We start from the raw sequence: 24,577 nt of genomic DNA, 5'->3' as shown, positions 1-24,577 counted from the left end.
CTCACTCTGTAGATCAGGCTGGCCTCAAACTCAGAAATCCGTCTGCCTCTGCCTCCCAAGTGCTGGGACTAAAGGCGTGCACCACCACTGCCTGGCTATAAAGTTTCTTTTATGAATGTGGGTGCCCTTGTATTTGGAGCATAGATAATCAGAATTGAGAGTTGTTCTTGGTAGATTTTTTTCCTTTGATGAGTATGACGTGTCCTTCCTTATCTTTTTTTGGTAACTTTTGGTTGAAAGTCGATTTTATTCACTTTTAGAATGGCTACTCCAGCTTGTTTCTTGGGACCATTTGCTTGGAAAATTGTTTTCCAGTTCTTTACTCTGAGGTAGTGTCTTTCTCTGACACCGAAGTGCATTTCCTGTAAGCAGCAACATGTTGGGTCTTATTTACATATTCAGTCTGTTACTCTATGTCTTTTTATTGGGAAATTGAGTCCATTGAAGTTGAAAGATAATTAAGGAATAGTGATTGTTGCTTCTTGTTATTTTTGATGTTATTTTTATGCTTGTGTGATTATCTTCTTTTGAGTTTGTTGAAAGAAGATGACTTTCTTGCTTTTCCTAGAGTGTAGTTTCCCTTCTTATATTGGAATTTTATATCTCTTATCCTTTGTAGGGCTGGATTTGTGGAAAGATAAATTGTGTAAATTTGTTTTTGTCATGGAATATCTTGGTTTCTCCATCTATGGTAATTGAGAGTTTTGCTAGGTATAGTAGTTGGGCTGGCATTTATGTTCTCTTAGGGTTGGTGTAACGTCTGCCCAGAATCTTCTAGCTTTCATAGTCTTTGGTGAGAAGTCTATGGTGTAATTCTGATAGATCTGCTTTTATATGTTACTTGACCTTTTTTCCTTACTGCTTTTAATATTCTTTCTTTGTTTTGTGCATTTGGTGTTTTGACTAATATGTGACAGGAGGAATTTCTTTTCTAGTTCAGTATATTTGGAGTTCTGTAGGCTTCTTGTATGTTCATGGGCATCTCTTTTTTTAGGTTAGGGAAGTTTTCTTCTATAATTTTGTTGAAGATATTTACTGGCCCTTTAAATTGGGAATCTTCACTCTCTTCTATACCTATTATCCTTAGGTCTTCTCATTGTGTCCTGGATTTCCTGGAAGTTTTGGGTTAGGAGCTTTTGCATTTTGCATTTTCTTTGACTGTTGTGTCAGTGTTTTGTATGGTATCTTCTGCACCTGAGATTCTCTCTTCTATCTCTTGTATTCTGTTGGTGATGCTTGCATTTATGATTCCTGATATCTTTCTTAGGTTTTCTATCTCCAGAGTTGTCTTCCTTTATGGTTTCTTTATTGTTTCTATTTCCACTTTTAGATCCTGGATTGTTTTGTTCAATTCCTTCACCTGTTTGGTTATGTTTTCCTGTAATTCTTTAAGAGAGTTTTGTGTTTCGTATTAAAGAGGGCTTCTACCTGTTTTCCTGTGTTTTCTAGTATTTCTTTAAGGGAGTTATTTATGTTCGTCTTAAAGTCCTGCATCATCAACATGAGATGTGATTCTTAAATCAGAGTCTTGCTTTTCCAGTTTGTTGGGGTATCCAGGGCTTGTGGTGGTAGAATTGGGTTCTGATGATGCCAAGTAGCCTTGGTTTCTATTGCTTATGTTCTTGCCCTTGCCTCTCGGCATCTGGTTATCTCTGGTGTTAGCTGGTCTTGCTGTCTCTGACTGTGGCTTGTGTGTCCTGCAAGCCTATATGTCAGCACTCCTGGGAGACCAGTACTTTCTGGGAGGAATTTGGGTATGGAGAGCTGTGGCACAGGGTCAGCTCTGGGGGCAGATGGAAAAACTGGAAGGATCCTGTTCCCGGCTCTTCCTTCGTTCCTGTGTCCTTAAAGCTCTGGGTGGGTCCCTCTTCGGCCAGGAATTTGAACAGAAGTGGTAGTCTCACCTGTGCTCTGAGGTGTGTCAGCACTCTTTGGGAGACCAGCTCTTTCCTGGTGGGATTTGGGTATGGAGAGCTGTGGCACAGGGTCAGCTTCAGGCACAGACCCTGAGTGGTCCTTAAAGACCCTTAATATTCTTCCATACTATTTTTTTGTGGGGTAGTGTTGTTTATTTTGGGGGATAGGTTCTCACTATGTAGCCCTGCACATTCTGGAACTCATTATATAGACCAGTGTCGAATCAAAATCACAGAGATCTGCCTGCCTCTGTTTCCCTTCATGGGTTGCTCAGCCTACTTTGTTATAGAACCCAGGTTCCCATCCACAATGGGCTGGGCCCTCCTACGTTAATCACTGTTAGGAAAATACCCTACAGGCTTGCATGTAGCCTGTTATTATGGAGGTATTTTCTCAGTTGAGGCTCCTACTTCTCTAATGACCCAAGCTTATGTTAAGTTGGCATAAAACTAGTCAGCACAAGTGACCCCTTGTCAACGTGACACACAAACACATCACTGTTAAACTACAACCTTTACTTCTTCATTCATCCCCAAGATCAAACATTAATAAAGACATAACAATATAAAACGTTTTATAAACTTAGAGTTCCACAGCCATACAAATTCAAACCTGTTAAAAGTTTAGTTTCTTTACAATATTCAGTCTCTTTTAGAAAGAATTCTGGAACTAAAGACATGTACCACCAAGTCTGGTTTCCTTTCTTCATATCTCAAACTCATTAAACTTTGGATTAAAAAAGGAAGCTATCTTACAATATTTTCAGATTTTGAACTACATGGAGGTGTCTAGCAGAATCTGTCTGCCTCTCTGAGCCCCACTAGAGGGTTTCATCATAGGTAACTAGGCACTCGTTACTCCTGAGGTCAATGCTGTAGAGAGGATGTTGTCAGCAGAGGTAATTTCAACAACTCTATGCAGTGTAGGCTGCTTGTAGTGGCCTTTATTTCTTCTTTTTAAAAAGGGATCTTTCCTATTCACCCCCTCCCCCTTTTAGATCATTTGTAATTTTGGTTTCATGTCTTATTGATTCATCAATCTAGTGATATATGGTAGTTTTTACTGTTGCAGTCATATTTGGTATTATTGTGTCTAATTTTAAATAGTTAGGTAGAGTCAGGAATCCTCTAGGATGTATGTTAGATTCCTTTGTGACAAAGGAAGGGTCCACTTACCACAGAGGTTGGGTTATTTTTAACACCTCCCACTTTAGAAAACATGAGAGTTGCTGGGCATGGTGGCACATATCTTTAATTGCCAGCACTTGGGAGGCAGAGGGTCTGGTGGATTTGTGTGAGTTCCAGACCAGTCAGGTCTACACAGGTGAGCTCCAGGCTAGCCAGAACTGCAAAATGAAACCAAAAGGCATGAGCATTAAAGGCAGCCACTGATTGTCTTCCACTTCTGTTTAGGAGATGCACCGGAGATTTGAAAATGCCCCTGATTCTGCCAAGACAAAAGCCTTGCAGACTGTTATCGAAATGAAGGTAAGTGAGAATCTCATGAATACTCCTGGAGTCATCTTTCACTCTTAAATGGTTAGACCCTTTGTGCATGTATAGAAGGAGGTAACAATACTTTGCTCAATTGGGAGACCGAGAGGAACTGTAGTTGTTTTCTTTATCAGTGCAAATGTCAACACATTGGAAAGATCCAATGATGATTGTCTGATGTGAAAATAGCTTTCACCCTGCAGACTCTTATGTCTAGTGGACCCCAGAATTAGAAGATAGTATTTTGAAAAATTATTTTAAATTCGTTATGTTAGGAATCTCCAGAATTTATAAGAGTTTGCTGTCTGAGTTAAATTCTTTTGATTTAAAGTTTACTATGTTTTATCAGATATACGACATGAAGCAAGTTCTTAACCTCTCTAATACCTCAGATCTTTAAAAAAAAAAAGAAGGTTAAAACATGTAAAATGTTTAGAACAGGACCTTGCACATAGTAAACAGCTGATGTTAGGTGGTGTTGCTAGTGTTTTTATTAAACATGTGGTCTCCAGGTTTCCTTTATTGTGATAGTTCAGCTTACAGTTCCACATTATGGTTCACCATTGTAGGGAAGAATAGGGGCAGGAACTTGACACAGCTAGTCACGTGGTACTGCAGCCAAGGCAGAGAAAGCAGCCTGCTGGCTGGCTCTGTCTTTGTACAGTTCAGAGCTCAGGGTGAGGCTCCACCCACCTCAGGTACTGTGATCACAACAGTCCCTGCACAGACATGTTCAAATGCCAGGCTGATGATGTACATAATTGCTCATTGAGACTCTTCTAGGTGATTTCTTGGTTGTGGCCAGTTGGTATTTAAAAGTAACCATCACCCATGGTCCTCCTTTCCTGTCCCTGTGTCCTAAGTTGAGTTTGAATGTGTGGTCTTCCTGTCTCACACTTCTGAGTGCTAGGATTATAGGCATGTGCTACCATACCTGCTTTATGCTTTTTCTTATAAAAGCCCATTTAAATAGAACTTATCTTCTACTTTCTTTAACTTCATTAGAGCCTATAAGAGGCTTGATTTGTATTGTACCTCCTATCCCTTTTGATGTGTGTGTGTGTGTGTGTGTGTGTGTGTGTGTGTGTGTGTGTGTGTGTGTATGTGTGTGCGTGTGTTGAGGCAAAGTTTCATTCTGAAGCCTTAGCTCGCAACAACAAAATTTGGCTTGCAGTGATAAAACTTTATTCAAATTATGCATATTTTTTCAGTGGATTAAGGATTTACCAAACATTTTAAATTACTAGTTTGTGGGCTCTTTGGAATTATATAATTATAAGGTTGAATATAACCTTACAGGAGGCCTTTAGAACAGTTTAATTTTAGGGCTTTCCCTTATGCACACAATATAGGTTTGTTTGTGCATGTTACTTCCTAATCCCTGTTGATGTCTAAGGATAAAACATAAACTCATGTGCAGCATTTTTTCCCCTCCTTCTCTTCTTCTCCCAGATCAGGGGTGTGTAATTTTGTTAATTTTAGCAGTATATTTTAAGTTTTTCTAGGTTTATATTGTAAAACGAGATTTTGTCAACAAGGGTCAAGTAGATGGTGCATTGGTTACTTTTCTCATTGCTATAACAACATACCTGGCAAAGGTTATTTAAGAAAAGATGGGTTTATTTTGGATCCTGGCTTGAGTGTATAGTCCACGGAGTGGGTTGAGGCAGCAAGTGTGTGAGGCATCTATCTGGTCCTTCTGTTCACAATGAGGAAGCAGAGAGAGGTGAGTATTGGCTCTACTTGCTTCTCCTTTTTAATCTAGTCCCAGACACTCACTCATGGGATGGTGCTGCTCCTGTTCAAGGTTAGCTTTCCACTTTAACCACTTTTCTGGATATACATACCCTCATAGTCGCCTCCAGCAGTGTGTTTTCCAAGTGATTGGAAGCTATTCTCTGGTGTTGCAAAATGAGATAGTTCAGGGTAACTAGATCCACAAGGAAGGTCAAGTTTTGCTTGGGGAAAGGAGACAACCTTTGGAATTGGAAATGTGGTAAATATCTCAAGGTGTAGATCCTAGAGTGCCCCTTAGGAGTGGCTGACCGTGAAGGCGGGTAGGGGACGGGAATGGATTGACCTGTGTTTTTCACATAGAAGTGCAGAAGCTGGGAGAGCTGTCCTCACATAACCCCCCTCTTGGTACCACTTTAGCTTATGCTAGAACTAGGTATACTAACAAGAACTAGTTGCCTAACCTGATTTCAGAGAGTAAATGGGTAGATCTTTTCCTGGGCAGTCCATGTTTACCTTGAAGTTTTCACAGCTTGCAGTAATAGTGTTTTCTAGAAAGAAGTTTTTGTGCTGTGTGTTTGATAGTGAGTTGATTTTGTCCTGGGTTGTTGGTATTGATGGAGAAGAAGGAAGGCTCTGGGCTACAAGCTGTTGATCAAGCAGTTGGTTGATGACAATGCAAACATTTAAAAGCTTTTCATGGTCTGATAAATAACATTTCTTCTCTGTCAATTCACTCTTTCCCTTGTATTGTCTTGAATAATGTCTTATTAGCTGAGTCTTACACAGATGGCTTGTGATTGGTCTCTTGTACCATGATGGTAAAGGCTGTGTTGTCATTCTCCAATGCTTGTATATTTGCCTCTGGGCAGGGTAGGAGTAGCTGAGCCTCAGGATTACCTCTGTAAATTACTAGGACAGTTCAAATACAGCCATCTCATCCTAACTGTTAAGAGGGTCCTGTAGAAGCTGTATAGGTGGCCTACTGTAGATGGACAGACCTGGGGCTTTTACTCTACAGATCAAAGCTGTGCTAGAGACAGACTCTCCTTTTCCTAGCTGCCATTCCCTCTTGTTACTCTCGGATGTGGGTGTGGCAGAACTTACATTTGACTCTTAGCTATTTGTGTCTGGTGTTTTAGTCATTTTAAAGGGACCGTGTCCTGATACTTGCAGATCATTTTATATTAATCTCAAAATGAATTTCAGATAGTACAATTGAAGTGTAGGCTATGGGCAAGGCAAGGATACCTCTTTGCCCTTGGCTCCCCCAACTGGAAAATTGCCAGTTGACATTGTCTTGTGACAATGTCACAATGGAGCAAATGGATGTGTACAGATTCTTATGTTTTATCTCTCTGCTTCAGGAATTACAATAGCCAACATGGCCAACCAAGATATCTTTGATGTAAAGTTAAAAAGGAAGCCAGTTTTAAAATTCTATCCCAAAGTGTTCTCTCTAAAGCTCCAAATAAACTAAAGCTATACTTATATTTTTTACCTATCTTTTAGGTAGATTAAGCATGTTCAATTACACATACAAAATTATTTCATGAAGATGTTTTGCTGTAATTAATCACATATGAAGTTAGTTGAAGATTATTTAGATGTTGTCACAAACAAATCAAGAAGTTAAGAATAGAAAAATAGCTGGGCAATGGTGGTGCACGCCTTTAGTCCCAGCACTTTGGAGGCAGAGGCAGGCAGATTTTTGAGTTTGAGGCCAGCCTGTTCTACAGAGTGAGTTCCAGGACAGCCAGGGCTATACAAAAAAATCCTGTCTCAAAAAACCAAAAAAAAAAAAAAAAAAAAAAAAGGAAGAACGAAAAATAACGCAAGATCGTTATATTTGTGGTAATAGTTTATAAGAACAGTGATATTTAACTTTTTTTTTTTTTTTGAGATGGGAGGGTATCTTACTATATTGCCTAGGCTAATCCTCTTGTTATCTTATTCTTAATACCCAGGACTACAGACATGAGCCATGAAAACATTTTATAGATATTTCAATTATATTCCAGAAGTACAGAGAATAAGATTTCTAAAATATAAAAAGTAACCATTGATATAATTATTCACTCTTGAATTTTTCTGTAATTGGAATGTTAGATAATTCTTATTGTATGCACAAGTAAAACTTTATTGTACAGTACTTTAAAACTTGTCTTCATTTCTCTTATTTATTGGCAGAAACATGCCCCTAAAGGTCGCTGAGTGGTGAAGCGTTAGCACTAGAAAAGGCTTTACCTTCAGTTCTCCTGACCCTCTAGAACTGTGTTGATCATAAAGTACAAAGAACCTTTAGCTGGTTTTCCACTGCTTCTGCCTCTTTGGTTAACTATGTCTGCTTGAGGTGAAAGGGTTGTAACTGTAGGAAGACAGAGGTGTGGTCATTGTGAGGGTGAGTCCTTCTCTTCCCACATGCTGCCCAGCAGCTGGTCTGTATAGTTACTGTTATTAATTTCTGAATTTTGAGAGACACAGTTATTTGGCTGTTTTAATCTTTGTAAATAGTTTAATGCTCAACTCTTTTATTATTTCTAGGATTCAAAAATTTCTTCCATGGAGCGTGGGCTCCGAGATCTGGAAGAGGAAATTCAGATGCTAAAATCAAATGGGGCTTTGAGCACTGAAGAGCGGGAGGAGGAGATGAAACAAATGGAGGTGTACAGGAGCCACTCCAAATTTATGAAAAATAAGGTATGGAGCAGATACTTCAGTTCTCAGAAACTTGACAATTTCATGTATACTTTCCCATGTTACTGATGGTAAAGATCTGCTTTATGTTTTAATAGACTTAAGGAAGGTTTGTTGTTGTTGTTGTGACACCCATGTAGAAATGTCCTAGAATTAAAGTCAGAATTACTGGTTCCATTTACTTATTGCAAGCTTTTATTTAAATAAGAACTAAGGACATATTGTTACAGTTTAACTTTTCATTCTTGTAAGGATTTCTGAAATGATTTGATGGAACTTTGTCCAGATGAATTTTTCTTCCTGTAGAAGACAGCTCATTCATTTCTTACTGTGGAAGACTACTTCTTTTGGGAAGTATTTTACGTCAAAACTGAGAGCCATTTTTTCCTAAAACAAGTTAACTGTTTCTCTTTTAAACAAGTTCCAAGAATAAAGGGCCTTTGCGCTCTCCCTTAGTGGATGCATTTGGTCCCAGGGTTGTTGCTTTCTATGTGGTCCTCAGCACATAGACTCGTCAGTGTGGTTTAAAATCAGTCACAACAGTTTTTCTTCAGAGCCAAAGTTATTTACTTTGATTTTTATAAACCTTTTAAAGAAGATTAAAGAATTTGGTTTATTATGGTTTAATTGAAAATAATTATTATAAAAAACTGGACATGGTGGTTCATGCCTGCAGTCCCAGTACTTGGTAGACAGAAATAGCTGGACTGCTGCAACTTGGAGGCCAGCCTGGTCTACATAGTGAGTTCCAGGCTAGTCAGGGCTACATGGTGAGACTCTGTCTCAAAATAAACAATTTTAACAATGAAATTTTAGCTAGAAAAGTATTAGTCACTACATTTCCCAAATGTATACAGCAACTGTGTTCTTTGTTCTTTGGAACCAAAAACCAAAGCATCCCCTTAACTTGACCATCGAAGAGTGATACAAGTTTGACTCCTGCTCTGTTCAGGCTTCTTGTTGTGGTGTTTGTTATCAGGTTTATGTCTATAGAATTTTCCTTTATTACTAAAGAGCCTGTTATTGATGATTTATGCTAATCATATGTTAATTTTTAAGCTAAAAAATTGATGTGTCCAACTTTTTGTTAGTGTGAATTTCTTCCCTGATTTTTTAGGGCAAAATACACTGTATCATAATCTATATTTTACTTCTTTTTGATGATCACATATTCTAGTTTATTTTTTAAAAGTTTGTGAGATAGAGACAGTATATGCCTTTGAAAATTGAATTAGGGGAACAGCTTTGATTATTTTATATAAGTTACTGTTATTTCAGAGGTCATTGTGGCTCAGAATCAGATAATATGAAGACCTGAGTTGGCACGTGAGTGAAAACCAATAACAATGTCGTGACAGGTAGAGCAACTGAAGGAGGAGCTAAGTTCCAAAGATGCTCAAGGGGAGGAGCTGAAAAAGAGAGCGGCTGGTCTTCAGTCTGAGGTCTTTGCAGTAAGATTTACCTCTTTGTGTGCAGGGGTCCCACAGTGGGACCCTGCTGGCTCTGGCTTCTGGGTGGCTTACACTTTCACTCTATATGGATGGCAGCTCTGCCCATTCTTGGCACTAACCAGCCTGCTCTGCTCTATAACTGACATTTGTTCACGGATTTGACCCTCGTGTCACTTGTGCACACTGAGACTGTATATAATCTGGAAGCCTTACACCTGGTTCTTTATTGTATTGCCGTTCTATGGATGGTATCTCAGACCTCCCTTTCCTCATCCTCTTGTTGACTGGATATACATTGATTTATATGAATATTCTTTCCCTCCATTCTTTTTAGGTACAGTCATGTGTAAATGTCTCTAGGCTCAGCACCTCCAACTTAACCTGCATTTGAAATTCTTGAGAAACTGCTTTAATTCTACATGGAGATATTATCTTTAAGTTTCATTAGGAGACTTTGTAATAAATGGTATTTTCTTTAAGATAGCAGTATAGGGAGTTATTAACCTATTTAAAGTTATCTTGTAGTTTAGAACTAGTGTGGTAATTATTCTAAATTAATAAATCTGCTTTAGCTTTCTGTGTAGTGAACTTAAAACTGCATTTCTAAGCATTTTGGTAAGTAATAATAAAGTAATTTCCACTTGTATCCTTACTAGAAGCATCTTACAACCTGGTGCAGTGACCTACACTAATTTACAGATGATGCCCAGGGAGCCTCAGCTCCAGAGAGGCAGGGTCTGATTGACACCAGCAATCTGATTCTAGAGTTTTTCTTGTAATTTCTTCACTGTCTAGTCTGTGGTGTCCATGCGCACCTTCCTCAAAGTGTCAGAGATGAATGGAAAAGCTGCTTTTAGGGAGTGAAGTAGACTGGAATGCAGGGTTAAAAATACATTTTGTTTATTTAATTATTAACAAGTACATTCATGTCCCATTTAATTTATTAATCTATTTGTGGCCTAGTTTCTATTGTAGGTTAAAAAGTAAAATACCATGTTTGGAAAAGATCTAATTTAGGTTATGATGTTAACTATATGTTGTGTGAAGGAGAAATTGGTATATAACTTCCTTTTTTCTTAGCTACTATTACTTGGTTATATGTATCAGACAGCAGGCCAAGTACATTATGTTGTTGAATTCCTAAACAGTATGATTCTTTGGTCTAATTTCTCCATTGGCAGGTAGAGAAGCGCTGTTACAGCTGTCTTTAGCGACTAGGTGCCACCATGCGCTTCTCACTGGGTTCTCTCTCCTGGGCATTTTAGAAGGGAGATTTGTGCATCTAAGCTTTTCTTCTGTTTAAAATGTTTTCTTCTCTTTCTCATTTAATAATGCACATGGCAGGGAAATGTCAGTCCTGTGCAAAACTGAAATCTCTCTGTGTGTATATAATATGTATACTGTGGAATTTTGAGAAAGGACCTTGTTTTGTAAGATAGTCATCAAACTTGTGATTCTGCCTCAGCCTCCTTAGCTTTGGCACTTTTGCATGTGTACCTCTGTGCCTAGCTTCTGTTTATTTCTGATCCATGTTTGGCAGTATCCAGAAATTTGGATACCTTTAAGCCATAGCTCTTTGCTGAAAAGTAGTAATACTCTGACTATTCTGGGTATTTACTTATAGAACAAATATGCTTTTAGATCAATCTGTGTATTACAGATAGAGTAATACTAATAAGCACATATAATATGAATCATTACTATATCAGTAAATGAGTTCTCATATGTATAGAAAAGTACTTATCTTATTGAAAAAAAAAAAAAAACCTAAGTTGTTTTAAGTGTTTCTTACAAGTGTAATTGGTTTTATTTCTTTTCTTTTCGTATCGGTGGGTGGGGGTAGGGGAGATCAAGTGTAGGGTCTTGTACATGTTAGGACAGAACTCCTCCACTGAGAAGTCTAATTTTATGATAAACTTTATTTCTTCTTGTGAAATTGCTTCAAAAAACCCTTTTCCTTTACATAAGATTAATGTGGTAAAATAAAATACTGTAGAGATACTTTAGAAAAATTTAGGTACTTAGTTTTCTAAAACTCAAGGACTTTGTTTCATCTGCTGTGTAAATGACTGACTTACCATATTTGTGTCCTGTAGTTATTTTCTGGATGGTAGGCCTAATATAAAATCAGAAAATGTCTTAAGACAGCTTTCTTTCTTTTTTTCTTTTTTTTTTTTTTGGTTTTTCGAGACAGGGTTTCTCTGTGTAGCCTTGGCTGTCCTGGTACTCACTCTGTAGCCCAGGCTGGCCTCGAACTCAGAAATCTGCCTGCCTCTGCCTCCCAAGTGCTGGGATTAAAGGCATGCACCACCACCGCCTGGCTGACAGCTTTCTTTCTTAATCTTCTACATTTTTAAAAGTTTAATATGTTCACGATATGAAAGAAGGTGGGTAGGCAAAGTACCTAAGACCATGGGAAAGGTGATTTTCTGATGGCTGCAACCCACAGGTTGAGAACCACTGTCTGAGGGGGAAAAGATGGAGGAGGAAATTGTAGTTCAACCAGACCAGGCAGCATTCATCACCTAAACACCACTTCGTTTTGTCAAGCTTCCATCTCAGCACTTAGAAGAAAGAGGCAGACGGTCCTCTGTGAATTCTAGGCCAGCCTGGTCTACAGAGTGAGTTCAGGACTGCCAGGGCTACACAGAGATACTCTTGTCTCGAAAAAAAAATAAAAACAAACCAAAAGATTTCCTAGGATCTGGGCTGGGTAAGAAAGCTCTGTGAGTAAGAGCAGTCAATAGGTATGTGCGAGGACCTGAGATGACATCTCTGCAACTCCTGTAAGAAGCCAGGTATGGTTACACATGTCTGCAGTCCCAGTGCTGGAAGGACTTGGTGACAGGAGGACCACCAGGGTTTGCTGGCTACTAACCTAGCTTCAGGTTCAGTCAGTGTAGGGACCAGTGTCAAGGGAGGAAGGTAGAAAGTGACAAAAGCGTTGGCCTTTGGTCTCTATGTAGACATGCAAACATGAACATACGTCACACACATGTACTGTACTCACTGGGTGTAGCCACCCACACACTTGTAATCCAGCACTTAGGAGACTAGGAAAGAAGATCAGGAGTTCAAGACCAGCCTTGGCTACATAGTTAGTTTGGGCCAGCCTGTGGTACCCAAGACCCCTGCCCCCTTGCTTTTGCTCGAGTGTTCTCTCTCACTTGCTCACTCTTACACAGATGCTTGGAAGGAATGGGGATATAAAGAGAATGCTTAGAAGGAAACGCTTGTTGGTGTTAAGAGAGCTCCATGGAGACTGCATTGTATTTTTTATACATGAGTTACCCATTCAGACTGGTAAACTTTAAACAACTTGTTTAGATTCTTTCAGAGTGAAAGCTTATACATTCTTCATTTAACTCCACTGTTTATGTTCTGTGATGTGCATGTAGTTGATAAATATGTGATTTTTAAAAACAGAAAAGAAAAAGAAAACATCTCTCTAATGCCTTAACACTAAAAGCAGCTTGGGTTTTATCCTGTTTTCATGATACAGGGTCTCACTCTATACAGAGGCTGGCTTGGAACTCAAAGAGATCCAACAGCTTTGCCTGGAGTAAAGGTGTGCACTACCACATCCAGCCTAGCTTTTTAGCATAAAGATTTTATGAAACTTTTGCCTGAAAAAGAAAAACAGAGCATACGACTAGGATTTGAACTTAATTGCAGTAGAAATAGGAAGTTGCTTTCCCCCCATGCTTCATGTCCACACTAATCCAGCCTGTGACCATCATGTTCTGGAGATGGAAGCTTGACAAAACGAAGTGGTGTTTAGGTGATGAATGCTGCCTGGTCTGGTTGAACTACAATTTCCTCCTCCATCTTTTCCCCCCTCAGGCAGTGGTTCTCAACCTGTGGGTTGTAGCCATCAGAAAATCACCTTTCCCATGGTCTTAGGAACTGAGACACTACTTAGCAGCAGAATTACAACTATGAAGTAGCAATGAAAATAATTTTATGATTGGGGGTCACCACAACATGAGGAACTAAATTAAAGGGTCACAGCATTAGGAAGGTTGAGAACCACTGCCCTAAGAAGTTTCAGAAACTACTTGGAAACAGTAAATGAAGATTAGAAATTTGTTTGTTGAATAAGCTTAGTTTTGGTAAGGAGCATCTGGTATTAGATGGTGCAAAAAATTAATATTGTCCTGTCTTACTTGTTTGCTATTTGATGAGCCTGGGAGCTCAGGGCTTCTAGACATGTGCTTTATCACTAAAGCACTCCCTATCTCTACCTTATCATAGAATTAATGTTGCATTTAATTTCTTATATTATGCCATAAATCTGCCAGAGGTCCAGCTTAGAGGTAGTTGTGTAATTTCTTTCTTCCTCACAGTGTTGTCTTTTGTTTTCCAGATTGGCCAGGTGAAACAGGAATTGTCCAGAAAGGACACAGAATTGCTAGCCTTACAAACAAAGCTAGAAACTCTCACGAACCAGTTCTCAGACAGTAAGCAGCATATTGAGGTGCTGAAGGAGTCCCTCACTGCTAAGGAGCAAAGGGCTGCCATCCTGCAGACTGAGGTACAGAGTTCTTGTGATGTGTGTGCAATCCAGTCCATGCCTAGTCATCTTGTTATATATTTGTTACGTTTAGAGTTGTGTGATCAGGTAATGTAATAAAACATTTTTGTTTCTAGTACATCTAATTAAAAGATGTTATTTCTTTATATTTTTTTGTACTTTGATTTATAGCACATCTGTACTTCAAACTTTTAAATTATTCAAATCAGAAGATATTACAAATAATATATCTGATTCATTTAGATTTAAAAGTAATAATTCTTATCCATGGTAAATCATGAATGTATGAGTTTTATTTATATATATAGATATACACACACATATATAATGCGTATGTGTATATGTGTTTGATTTATTTATTTATTTACTTATTATGTGTGTGTGCATGTCCATGTATGTGTACATGTGCATGTGCACATGTAGATGCATCCCTGTGAGGAGGTCAGAAGACAACTCTTGGGAGTTGGTTGTCTCCTGCCACCATAATCAAGTGTTCATACTAGCACTTCTACCCTGGGAGTCATTTTGCCAGCTCTGGTAGCATAGTTTTTTATGAAGTTCTGCTCTTTCATAGTTTTATTGACTGAATTTAGACATACTTAGGGAATTGCAAATATGAAATAGTTTAGAAAATATTGCCTTCAGTTCTTCATTTATAATGAGGGTTTTTATTTTGGTAACTTGAGTATTCATTGCCACAGAAAATGCAGAACTTGGTGCCAGTGTCTTAAAGGTAAGCCTCACTTCCAGTTTGCTGCTGTTAAACTGGGCTACAAGCTGTTGATCAAGCAGTTAGTTGATGACAATGCAAACATTTAAAAGCTTTTCATGGTCTGATAAATAACATTTCTTCTCTGTCAATTCACTCTTTTCCTTGTATTGGCTTGAATAATGTCTTATTAGCTGAGTCTTACACAGATGGCTTGTGATTGGTCTCTTGTACCATGATGGTAAAGGCTGTGTTGTCATTCTCCAATGCTTGTATATTTGCCTCTGGGCAGGGTAGGAGTAGCTGAGCCTCAGGATTACCTCTGTAAATTACCAGGACAGTTCAAATACAGCCATCTCATCCTAACTGTTAAGAGGGTAAAAGTTCATTTCTTTATGAATTTGGGGGATTTTAAGAATGTAATGTGTGCATTTAATAGCACTTACTTTCAAATAATTTCTCCAATGACATTTAAGAACAGTTTTTCCCCTAGCAACTTTCTTTTGTTAGAGCCCAATAAAAAGCTGTTTGTATGAATTCTTTGAAAGCTATTATTATATATTTTACTTTTAATTGATTTTGTCCTCTTTATTGCAGCAGTTTGATATGATGTGGAAACCAATGAATTAAACACATGAAAAAGAATAGGTTCTAAAGTTCCTCATATGCTCATGTGTAATATGTATTCATGTGGGTATGTTTGTGTGTGTGAATGTATGTGGAGGCCAGAGGCCAAGTTGAGGTGTTGTTCCTCACGTGCCATTTACCTTTCTTTCTTTTTTCTTTTTTTCTTGATTTTGTGAGACAGAGTTTTTCTGTGTAGCCCTGGCTGTCCTGGAACTCACTCTGTAGACCAGGGTGTCCTCAAACTCACAGTCTGCCTCTGCCTCCTAAGTGCTGAGATTAAAGGCATGCACCACCACTGCTGGGTGGCATTTGCCTTGTTAATTTGAGGCTATCTCACCTGTCCTGGCAGTTGCAGATGCCACCAGGCTAACTGGCCAATTGGTCCTAGGGAATCTTCTTATCTCCATTTCTGCAGTGGATTACAGATGCATTTTGGGATTTAAATCAGATCCTCATGCTTTCACAAACAGTGTTACTGAGTGAGCTATCTCCCAGCTCCTCAATTAAAAATTCTTCACAGAAAACATTGATCTGTGGAAAGATCTGTGTGGTATCCCCTTGTCCTATCTTTTGGCAATCTATCATAAAGACTTCTTTTGTCCAGCTTGTACAATATTATTGAAATTGCTTCTATTCTATAAATTTCTCTTTTAATCTGTTGACCTTTGCAAAAGTGATCAAACTTTGGTAGAAATAATGGTTAAAAATAGAGATTTAGCTGCACAAACTGAAGACTTGTCAATAATCCCAGTGCAGATGTGGATGGAGCCTGTGAAGCTCTCCTGCTGACTGAGGAACTATTGAGAGCTGTTGGGAAGGGGTGTGGCTGCTGGGAGGTTGCTCACGCTCAGGCAGGTGGTTCTAATTGAACTCAATAGATTATTAAAAAAATAAAGAGGGTGTGAGTGAGTGAGGGTTACATGTTCAGGAAAGTGTGAAAGGGAAGTTGGGTTGATCAAGGTGCATTGTATATATGTGTGAAATTATAAAATAATAAAAAAATACTTTAAACATAGAGGTTTGAGGTCAGACCTAGGATTGATGCTAACCCCCTGTGTGACTGTATCTGTTTTTTTTTTTTTAAATCCATTTTAAGCCTCTATCTTTTCATTACTAAAATAAGGATACTGATAGTATTAACTTCTCCAGTTGTTTTGGCTAGAGTAGATGTTTTATTGCATATTTCTCTTTGAACATTTGCAACACCTTAATATTTTTATTTATTTATTTATTTAGGTTTTTCAAGACAGGGTTTCTTTGTGTAGCCTTGACTGTTCTGGAACTGGCTAGCTTCCAACTACCACTACCACTTGACCTACTTTTTATTTTATTAGCTAAAATAGATGTTTTAGTATGTATTTTTCTTCTGAATATGTAAGAGCCCTTAAATTTTTAGGTTAAAATACTTTACAAACCTAGTCTTTTATAATACTTATTTTATTTTATTTTGAGTCAGGGTCTCTCTGTGCAACCCTAGTAATTCCAGTCCTCTCTATGTAGACCAGGCTAGCCTCGAAGTCACAGAGATCCATCTGTGTCTGCTTCCAGAGTGCAGAAATTAATGGTATGTGTCACTCTGTCTAGCTTATAACACTTTCATTTGATATCAGTTATTTTATTTGCTCCTCCATTAATTGCTTTAGTTTCACTATGGCCCAGGCACTTAACAGAAAAAATGTAATAGAGGACAGATTTATTTTGGTTTATGAGTTTGAAGAGTTTCAGTTCATTCTGTTGGGGAAAGCACCGTTGGACAGTGGAGTTCATGGTGGTTTGAGCATATATTAGATGCGGATCTGGAGAGTGCAAAGAAACACAGGCTCCTATGTGATCTTCAAAGGCTCACCTATATAGCACCCCACTTCTAATACCTAGGCCTCACCTCTTAGAGGTTCTAAAGCCTCACAAAATTCTTCTACCAGCTTGGGATTTGGGTTAGCCATTTCAGACTTAAACCATAACATTTTACTCCTACCCCTTCTGCCCCTAGCCCTACCCTCAAAGCTTTTGGCCATCTCATAATACAAAATACATTTAGTCTAATCTCAAGAGTCTCTCATAGTCTTGATAGTTCCTCATAGTCTTAACAGTTCCAGGATTGTCCAAACATCTCTACTGAGACTCAAAGCAATCTCTTAGTTCTTAACATCAGCTAGGAGTCCTTGAAATATCAAAAGGAGAGGTTTATAAACCAGGTATGATGGTTGTACCACTAGTCCTAGTTCTTGATTGAATGGGCATTAGGACCAACAGGAGTTCAGGGTCACTTTAGCTTACATGGTGAGACTCAGAAAAACAAAGAAAAGCCATGGGCATCTGGGGACACCAAATTCTAAGATGGAGTCATTCATACCATTGATATAAAAGAAACTGATGGATGATGGATGTTGAGCTGGGAAAGCTGCCAAACTAGATATTGATGTGGGATTTTACTTCCAAAGGTTTAAGAGTATTTCAGAGAGTACCACTGGCATCACAACATGTACATTAACATGAGGAAATGGAGCATCAATGAGGCCAGCATGGTACTGGCAGCCAAGGTACTTGCATTTTTTATAAGATACTCAAACATGAATGATAATGCAAGTACCACTGAAGAGGAACCAGTACTGGCGGGTGGGGGTTGAGTACTCTCTGTTTCTAAACTCTGTTGCCTGACCAACTCCCATCAAAGAATTCAGTTAAGACTAAATTTTTTCATATCCTGACTGAGAACTCATGTCCGATAAATAGAGGCAGGTCCATGTAAAACAAAAATCCAAACAAATAAAGTTATATACTTTTACCATTCAGTGGCCCATAGTAAGCATTCCCATTTCAAAATGGAGAAATGGGGACATAAGAAAGAGGGATATGACCAAGAACAAGACCAAAACCCAGGGAGGCAAATATTAAATCTTATAGCTCCATACCCAACATTTGGATTGTGTGGTGATAGGTTCTGAGCCCAGGTTGGCCTGGAGATAACACCTTGCATGCCCATACGTGTCCTTTCTCTAGGTCTGGCTCTAGTTGGTGCATAGATCTTACTCAGCAGGTGTCTCACATCTCCAGTGTCTTGATATATCCATTGCAATTCAGTTTACTTTCAGAGTTTCTTCATCATTTTGTCATAGCTCCCTGAAAAGAATTACACCCTGCTATATATTTCCTAGCCTTTCAGACATTCCCCCTAAAATTTTGGTGGGAGGCTCCATGACTCTTGTATACTGCATGCCTGCAAAACAAGTACCATGTGGTTAATACAAGATTCTGCTACTGGCTAAGCAGTAGTCAATGTCCCACTGGATTATAGCTTCAGTATTCTTTGAGTGCCTGGGTAGCTAGAATACTTTTTACGTAGCTCAGTACAAATGAAGTACCCCAGATACATGATGTTTTAAAAGAAGGTGTTCAAATATGTTTTTATTCTGTGAGGTCTTGACAAGTCCTGAAATGCCTCAAAGGTAGCCTTACTGTTTGGCTGAGCATCACTTGGCTTCTCTGTAACAACCAACTCCTAAATGTGCTTTTCTGGTAAGACTGCACATTTTTCACAGTTTCTGCTCTGCTTTTTGGGCCAGATTCTCACTATAAATCTGACATAAAAACAGCCAGCCAATTTCCTAAAGATAAATTAGCATCTTAGTTTTGAATTTGGACTCCATCAAAATTTCAGCACCCTGGCAAAGTGTAGACAAAGTCTTTGCAGGAATATAGCACTAATTTTAGAATTAGTCCAATTCTGTAGTATGGTGTTTTGAATGAACAATGTCCCCTGTAAGCTCATGTGTTTGAATCATTGGTCTACAATCTGTGATGCTGTTTGGAAGGTTATAGAACCTTGTGGGGAGGACGTATGCCACTGAGGTCAGTCTTTCTGGCTTCACAGCCTGGCCCTACTTCATGTTCTTGCTCTCTGTTTCCTGTGTATGGAGAACATGTAGATTTGTCTGTTGATGGCTTGTAGCCCTGCTACATACCTTCCATGTCATGGTGGACTGACCGTATCCTCCCTGGAATTGTAAGCTAAAAGAAACACTCTTCTTCTCTAAGTTGCATTCTGGTCAGGATAGTTTATAGCAGCAATTATAAGGAAAGTAGCTGTAATTGTACATGTATTAGTGTACAGTCTGTGTTCTCATTTGAAGCCGCTGTGTGCAGTCTTTACTGCTGCATTCAGGTCTCCCAGGCTCTGACTAGAATATCCCATTATGCTCTGCCTGTAGTATTTTAGGACTTTCCTGGCTTGCATCTCTAGACTTTTCTAGCTCTCCCCTCCAGTTCAAAAGATCCCTGAACCACATGGTCAGCCCTAACTCTCAGAGCCAGTTTTTTTGTATCTGTAACTGTTGTGTCATTGTCACAGGAAAGGATAGAAACAAGTACAGAGGAGGGAAGAATCCATGATGGTAGGCGGGCACAACAGAACAGCTCTATTCTAGCTTGAGGACTCTTAGTAGAGACTGTTCACATTGAGGTAGGTGCAAAACAGAACATGACAGCAACTAGTGGCCATTATAGCTTCAGATGCTTGCCCCTACAGATCTGCTCCTCTTCCCTGGGACCTACCTCTTAAAGGTTCCACAGACTTGCAAATAGCACCGTCAGCTGGGGGATAAGCATTCAAAGCTTGTGCTTGTGGGAGACGTTTGGATTCAAACCCTAGAGTTCAAATACATGAGCCTGTGGGGAATATTTCTCATTCAAACTGCCACAGTGTGGAATTCGACCAAATACCAAAGAATTTGTCTATGCTTTGCCAGGGTTCTGAAAATTTGATTGAGGCTATAGAGTATTAGCATGAGTTAGATAAGATCCACATAGAGGAGGCGTAGATGAATTATTAATATACTATGTTTGCTTGACACATGTTCTCACTCTCACTGGTACCCTATTTTATCAGTAATTCTTCCATTTTATCTCTGCTTTTCCCTAAATCATGGCACTATGCCTATCATTGGATTTCTTTTTTGGATGATACCTCAGTGTATGGAGCAGAGTAGGTTTTATTGATAAATTGAAATAATGCAGATCTTAACTGCTTCAAAGAAGTAGTTTTCCCCTCTCCTTTGAGGAAAATGTATTTTAGACTTTTATTTCTGGTGATGTTGTCATTTACACTTACTGACAGTAGAGGAAGGTTGGTCTTTTTTCATGGGTGGGCCACAGATTTAGCATTCAGTCCAGGTAAAGAACTCCAGGGCTTCATGTGTTAGAGTTGAGATTCATGCTTTGTTTGACAACCTACATTTGGCAAACCATCAATGCCTCTTTAAAAATATTTTGTGTTTGTGTGTGTGCCAGGCACACATGTACAGCAGAGGGCAACACAGGTGTCTTTCTCAGTTGCTTTCTACCTTATATTTTGAGACATGGTCTGTGGTGGTTTCACTGAGAATGGTCCCTGTTACCTTATGTATTTGAGTGTTGGGCTGAGGATGTAGGTCTGGAACGCTCTTTTCTAGCACACCATACCCACCTCGAGAATCAAAATGCAGTATATAAGTTTGGAACTCTTAGCTCAGTACTCACTTTATCTGCTTGAGAGCAGGAAAAAAATATGGAGCCATCAAGAAACGCAAGAGTATGGAGACCTAAAAGTAGAAGAGTGAAGTTACGTACAAAGAGTGAGAAAGGAGACACGTTAGTTACTTTTCCTGTAGCTGTGGCCAACTGTTTAACAAAACCCTTAAGGAGGAAAGGATTTCTTTTGGTTCCTGGTTCAAAGGTCTGCCATGGCACAGGGAGGGAATGGAGATTGAAGCTTCAAGGTCCATGGAGGCAGATAGTAGTGTTGGTTGGTTACCTTGTGGTAGTGACAAGCAGAGAGCTCAGCTTCGAGGAGTCTCTGTGTCTCAGAGTTTCTGTTGCCTTCCCAAAACAGAGCCTCCAGGTAGGGACCAAGTATCCAAGCAAATGAGACAGGCATTGGGGTGTGAGGTGTGGAGGGACTTTCACATCGAAGCCAGAACAGGCAGAAAATACAAATGAGCTAAAGTTAGAATACAATATGGAACTCAGCTGCACTAAAACAGGGTACTGTGATTTGCCTATTAGATGAGCAGAACAACAGAGTTAACAAGAATAGCACTGGCTTTGACAGCACACACACTAAGACTGAAATGATAGTGACATAGGTGTGTATGGCCTTGGAGCAGCTTTGACCCATGCAGTAATGAAGTAGTTCACATGTTTGATACTAATATAACCAATAAAATAATAAGGTACTACAAACATGTTTTTTTAAAGCAAAAAACAAAACAAAACAAAACAAAAAAAACCATTGTATCTGAGCACATCGATGTTAAAGGTTGGATGGCTGCATGTCTGTCATTATTTGCTTCCTTGACTCCTTGCACATTTCTTTGAGCTATTCCTGCTTGAGTAATTTTAAAATTAAGTAGGTCTTCCAGCCTTTTCAGTTAGTTAGATCTTTGTATAACTTCATACTTAACATATGCCTAAGAAGAGAAAAGTAAAAAGAGACAAACGTATATTTTAGTGGTACTAACTACTCAAGTGACCTGTGGATTAAAAAAGAAACATTTTAGAAGTGGGTGACGGTAAAACTGCTGACAAGTAGGCAGACAGCAGAGACAATGGGAAGTAGTTTATCAGCCCAGATTATCAGCCTTTAAATGGAAGCAATCAATTTAAAACAGACTGCGGGCTGTGAGGGATCCTGTGGCAGCAAGGATGCTGGGGGAGCCTTGGGATACCAGCTAGCTGAGAGCTGTCCCAGGAGAAGTAGTCTCCTGTTACTAGCAGCAGAATACAGACTAATACACTTGGGTTTTTAGGTTTGTTTTTTACTTTAATGTTTTTGTGAGATGTGACGCTTTAAACAGTGTGTGTAGTTCAGTTTCATGAAGTATAGTTTGGGGTTGGTTTGAATAAGCTCATGTCTTTGAATGTATCTGTTCCCAGTTGGTGGTGCTTTGTGGGGACATTTTTTAGGAAGTATAGCCTTGCTAGGAAGTACACCACTGAGACCAGGCTTTGGATTGCATAGCTGTACCCCACTTCTGGTTCACTTTCCCCCCACTTTATGGTTGTTGTTAAAGTGTGCTCTCTACTTTCTGCTCTTGTCATCATTCGTGCCACCATGCCTCCCCAGTGATTGACTCCTAGCTCTGTGCAACTGTAAACCCAGTAAACTCTTTTTCCACTAAATTGCTTTGCTCAGGGTATTTTACCACCACAACAGAAAAGTAATTAACAAACCATTTAAAAACAGTTAATTTGAGCCCAGCATAGTGGTGCATGCCTTTAATACTAGCACTTAAAAGACAGAGGCAGGCAGATCTCACTGAATTTGAGGCCAGCCTGATCTACAAAGTAAGTTCCAAGATAGCCAGAGCTACTTGTGGAGATTCTGTCTCAAAAGAACCAATCAGTGAACAACAAATAGCCCCCACTTTACTTGAGATGGTGAGTGGCTCAGTAGATAAAGGCATTTGATGCTAAGTCTGACAACCTGAGTTTGTTTCCCAGCTATCTCCAGGACCCACATGATGGGAGAGAAGTGATCCAAGCAGGTTGAATGGATCTCCCGAACTCCACAAGTATGTATGTAGGCACATACTGAGTGGTACTATTTGAAAGGATTAGGAGGTGTGGCTTTGTTTCAAAGGTCCAAGCCAGGCCTAGTGGTTCTCTCTCTTCCTACTGCTTGTGGGTCTGAGTGTAGAACTCTCAGATACCATAGCTGCTGCTTGTGGACCACCATGTTTCCCACCATGAAGACAATGGCAAAACCTCTGAAACTATAAGCCAGCCTCAGTTAACTGCTTTCCTTTATAAGACTTGCTGTGGTCATTGTGTCTCTTCACAGCAATAGAACACTGACTAACACATGTACATATAATAAAATAATTTTAAGTTTATTTGTGTAGTTTTTATGATTTTAGTTCTTTGGACCTGTACCCTTTTCCTAACTCCTTTGTATATGGTACTGATGAGTGAATAATGTGTTTATGGGAAACCAGTTAATTACTTTGGGCCTTGACTTCCTCAACTTTTAAATGAGATTTTGTTACTTATTTATTTATTTCATTTATTTATTTTTGGTGTGGTGTTCTGCACAGGACTTTGGATATGTTAAATGTGTGATTTTACTGTGATATTTATTTATTTATTTATTTATCCATTTATTTATTTATTTATTTATTTTTGGTGCAGTGTCTTGCACAGGACTTTATGTATGTTAAATGTGTGATTTCACTGTGATATACCCAGAGTTCCTAAAATTTCAAGTTTAACTTTGTATTTTTACATTTTATTTATTTATTTCTGTGTGTATCTGTGTTTCATGTGCTAGGATTCAAACTCTTATACACATGATTGTACAGTATATTCCTAACCTTGGAGCCATCTTCCCAACCCCCTGTATCTATCTATTTCTCTGTTAACTGAACCATCCATCCATCTACCCACCCACCCACCTACCTTCCCACTCACCTACTTTTGTGTTTGTGCATGCATGACCCATGTGTAGAGGTCAGAGGATAACTTGACAGAATTGGTTCTTTCCATCATTTGGATCCTGGGCCTATCAGGCTTGGCGACACATCTCCTTTACTCTCTGAGATGTCTTACTGGACAAGATGATGTAATTTCAAATCAAACACCTCACATCCTGTGTCTGTCGATTTCTGTTTCTCTTGTGGAATTCTGAAGAATACAGGAAAAAATGCAAGAAATAACATGAAAGAAACTTACAGTCATTTGACATAGGTTAATAATTATCCACATTGGTCATCTTAGTCATCTCTGGAAGTTTTTTTTGAAAGAACCTAAATGAATAAAAAAAGAATCCTAAAGTTATTAATGGAATCCCTGGCTTAAATAGGAAATGCTCTGTTTTAGAACGCGTTGGAGCTAGAAAATGAAGATTTGGAAGATTAGGTGAAGGAGCCCGTGGGTTGAGCTGGCTTTTCTAGAGGAAGTTGTTTGCATGAGGTGTGAAGAGTGCAGTGATGGAGAAGCAGAGAACATTGAAAATGGTCCTTTGGAGTTAGGAAGACTCAGGGACAAAGCTAAGAGAGGAACCAAAGGCAGCAAGCAGTTTCCCCACTTGATTCATTGTACGAGTGTGCATTTGCTTTGCAACACAAAGCAAAGACACTTAATAGTTTTGTGTTCAGAATTGTGAAGCAAACACAGTAGGCAGATACTTTTTTGTCTGCATTGATAGAGGAGAACCCTGTGTTGTTATTAAGGTGGCCCACCAGATTTAACACATACTTTGATGCTGGCAAACAAGGTAGATGCCCCTGCGCTCAGTTGAGGTGGACAAACAAGGTCTTATCCTCCTGCTGGCAGTGGCGCTAGGGTGGTGCCTGTGTGTCCTCTGAGGGCTTTTCTCTTTGTTTTCTTTCTTTCTTTCTTTCTTTCTTTCTTTCTTTCTTTCTTTCTTTCTTTCTTTCTTTCT

The 24,577-nt window shown here is 39.1% G+C and overlaps 1 protein-coding gene across 13 annotated transcripts in view; it reads left to right on the top strand.

Annotated features, from left to right (window-relative positions):
* The window catches only part of Erc1 (ELKS/RAB6-interacting/CAST family member 1), a 301,008-nt gene that overhangs the window by 67,170 nt on the left and 209,261 nt on the right, over positions 1–24,577 (top strand). For 7 of the 13 annotated variants that reach the window (XM_031383186.1, XM_031383181.1, XM_031383180.1 and 4 more), the window contains 4 exons: positions 3,330–3,404; positions 7,689–7,844; positions 9,200–9,283; positions 13,659–13,826. In XM_031383186.1, the coding sequence (XP_031239046.1) occupies positions 3,330–3,404; positions 7,689–7,844; positions 9,200–9,283; positions 13,659–13,826 (483 nt within the window). The remainder of the gene's footprint in view (positions 1–3,329; positions 3,405–7,688; positions 7,845–9,199; positions 9,284–13,658; positions 13,827–24,577) is intronic. The other 6 variants (XM_031383184.1, XM_031383187.1, XM_031383185.1 and 3 more) reach the window with 1 other exon arrangement.

The sequence above is a fragment of the Mastomys coucha genome, unplaced genomic scaffold, assembly GCF_008632895.1.
Source record: "Mastomys coucha isolate ucsf_1 unplaced genomic scaffold, UCSF_Mcou_1 pScaffold20, whole genome shotgun sequence".
NCBI classification, from domain to species: Eukaryota; Metazoa; Chordata; class Mammalia; order Rodentia; family Muridae; genus Mastomys; species Mastomys coucha.
Note: the sequence above shows the minus strand (reverse complement) of the source record. Positions and strands in the feature narration are given on the sequence as shown.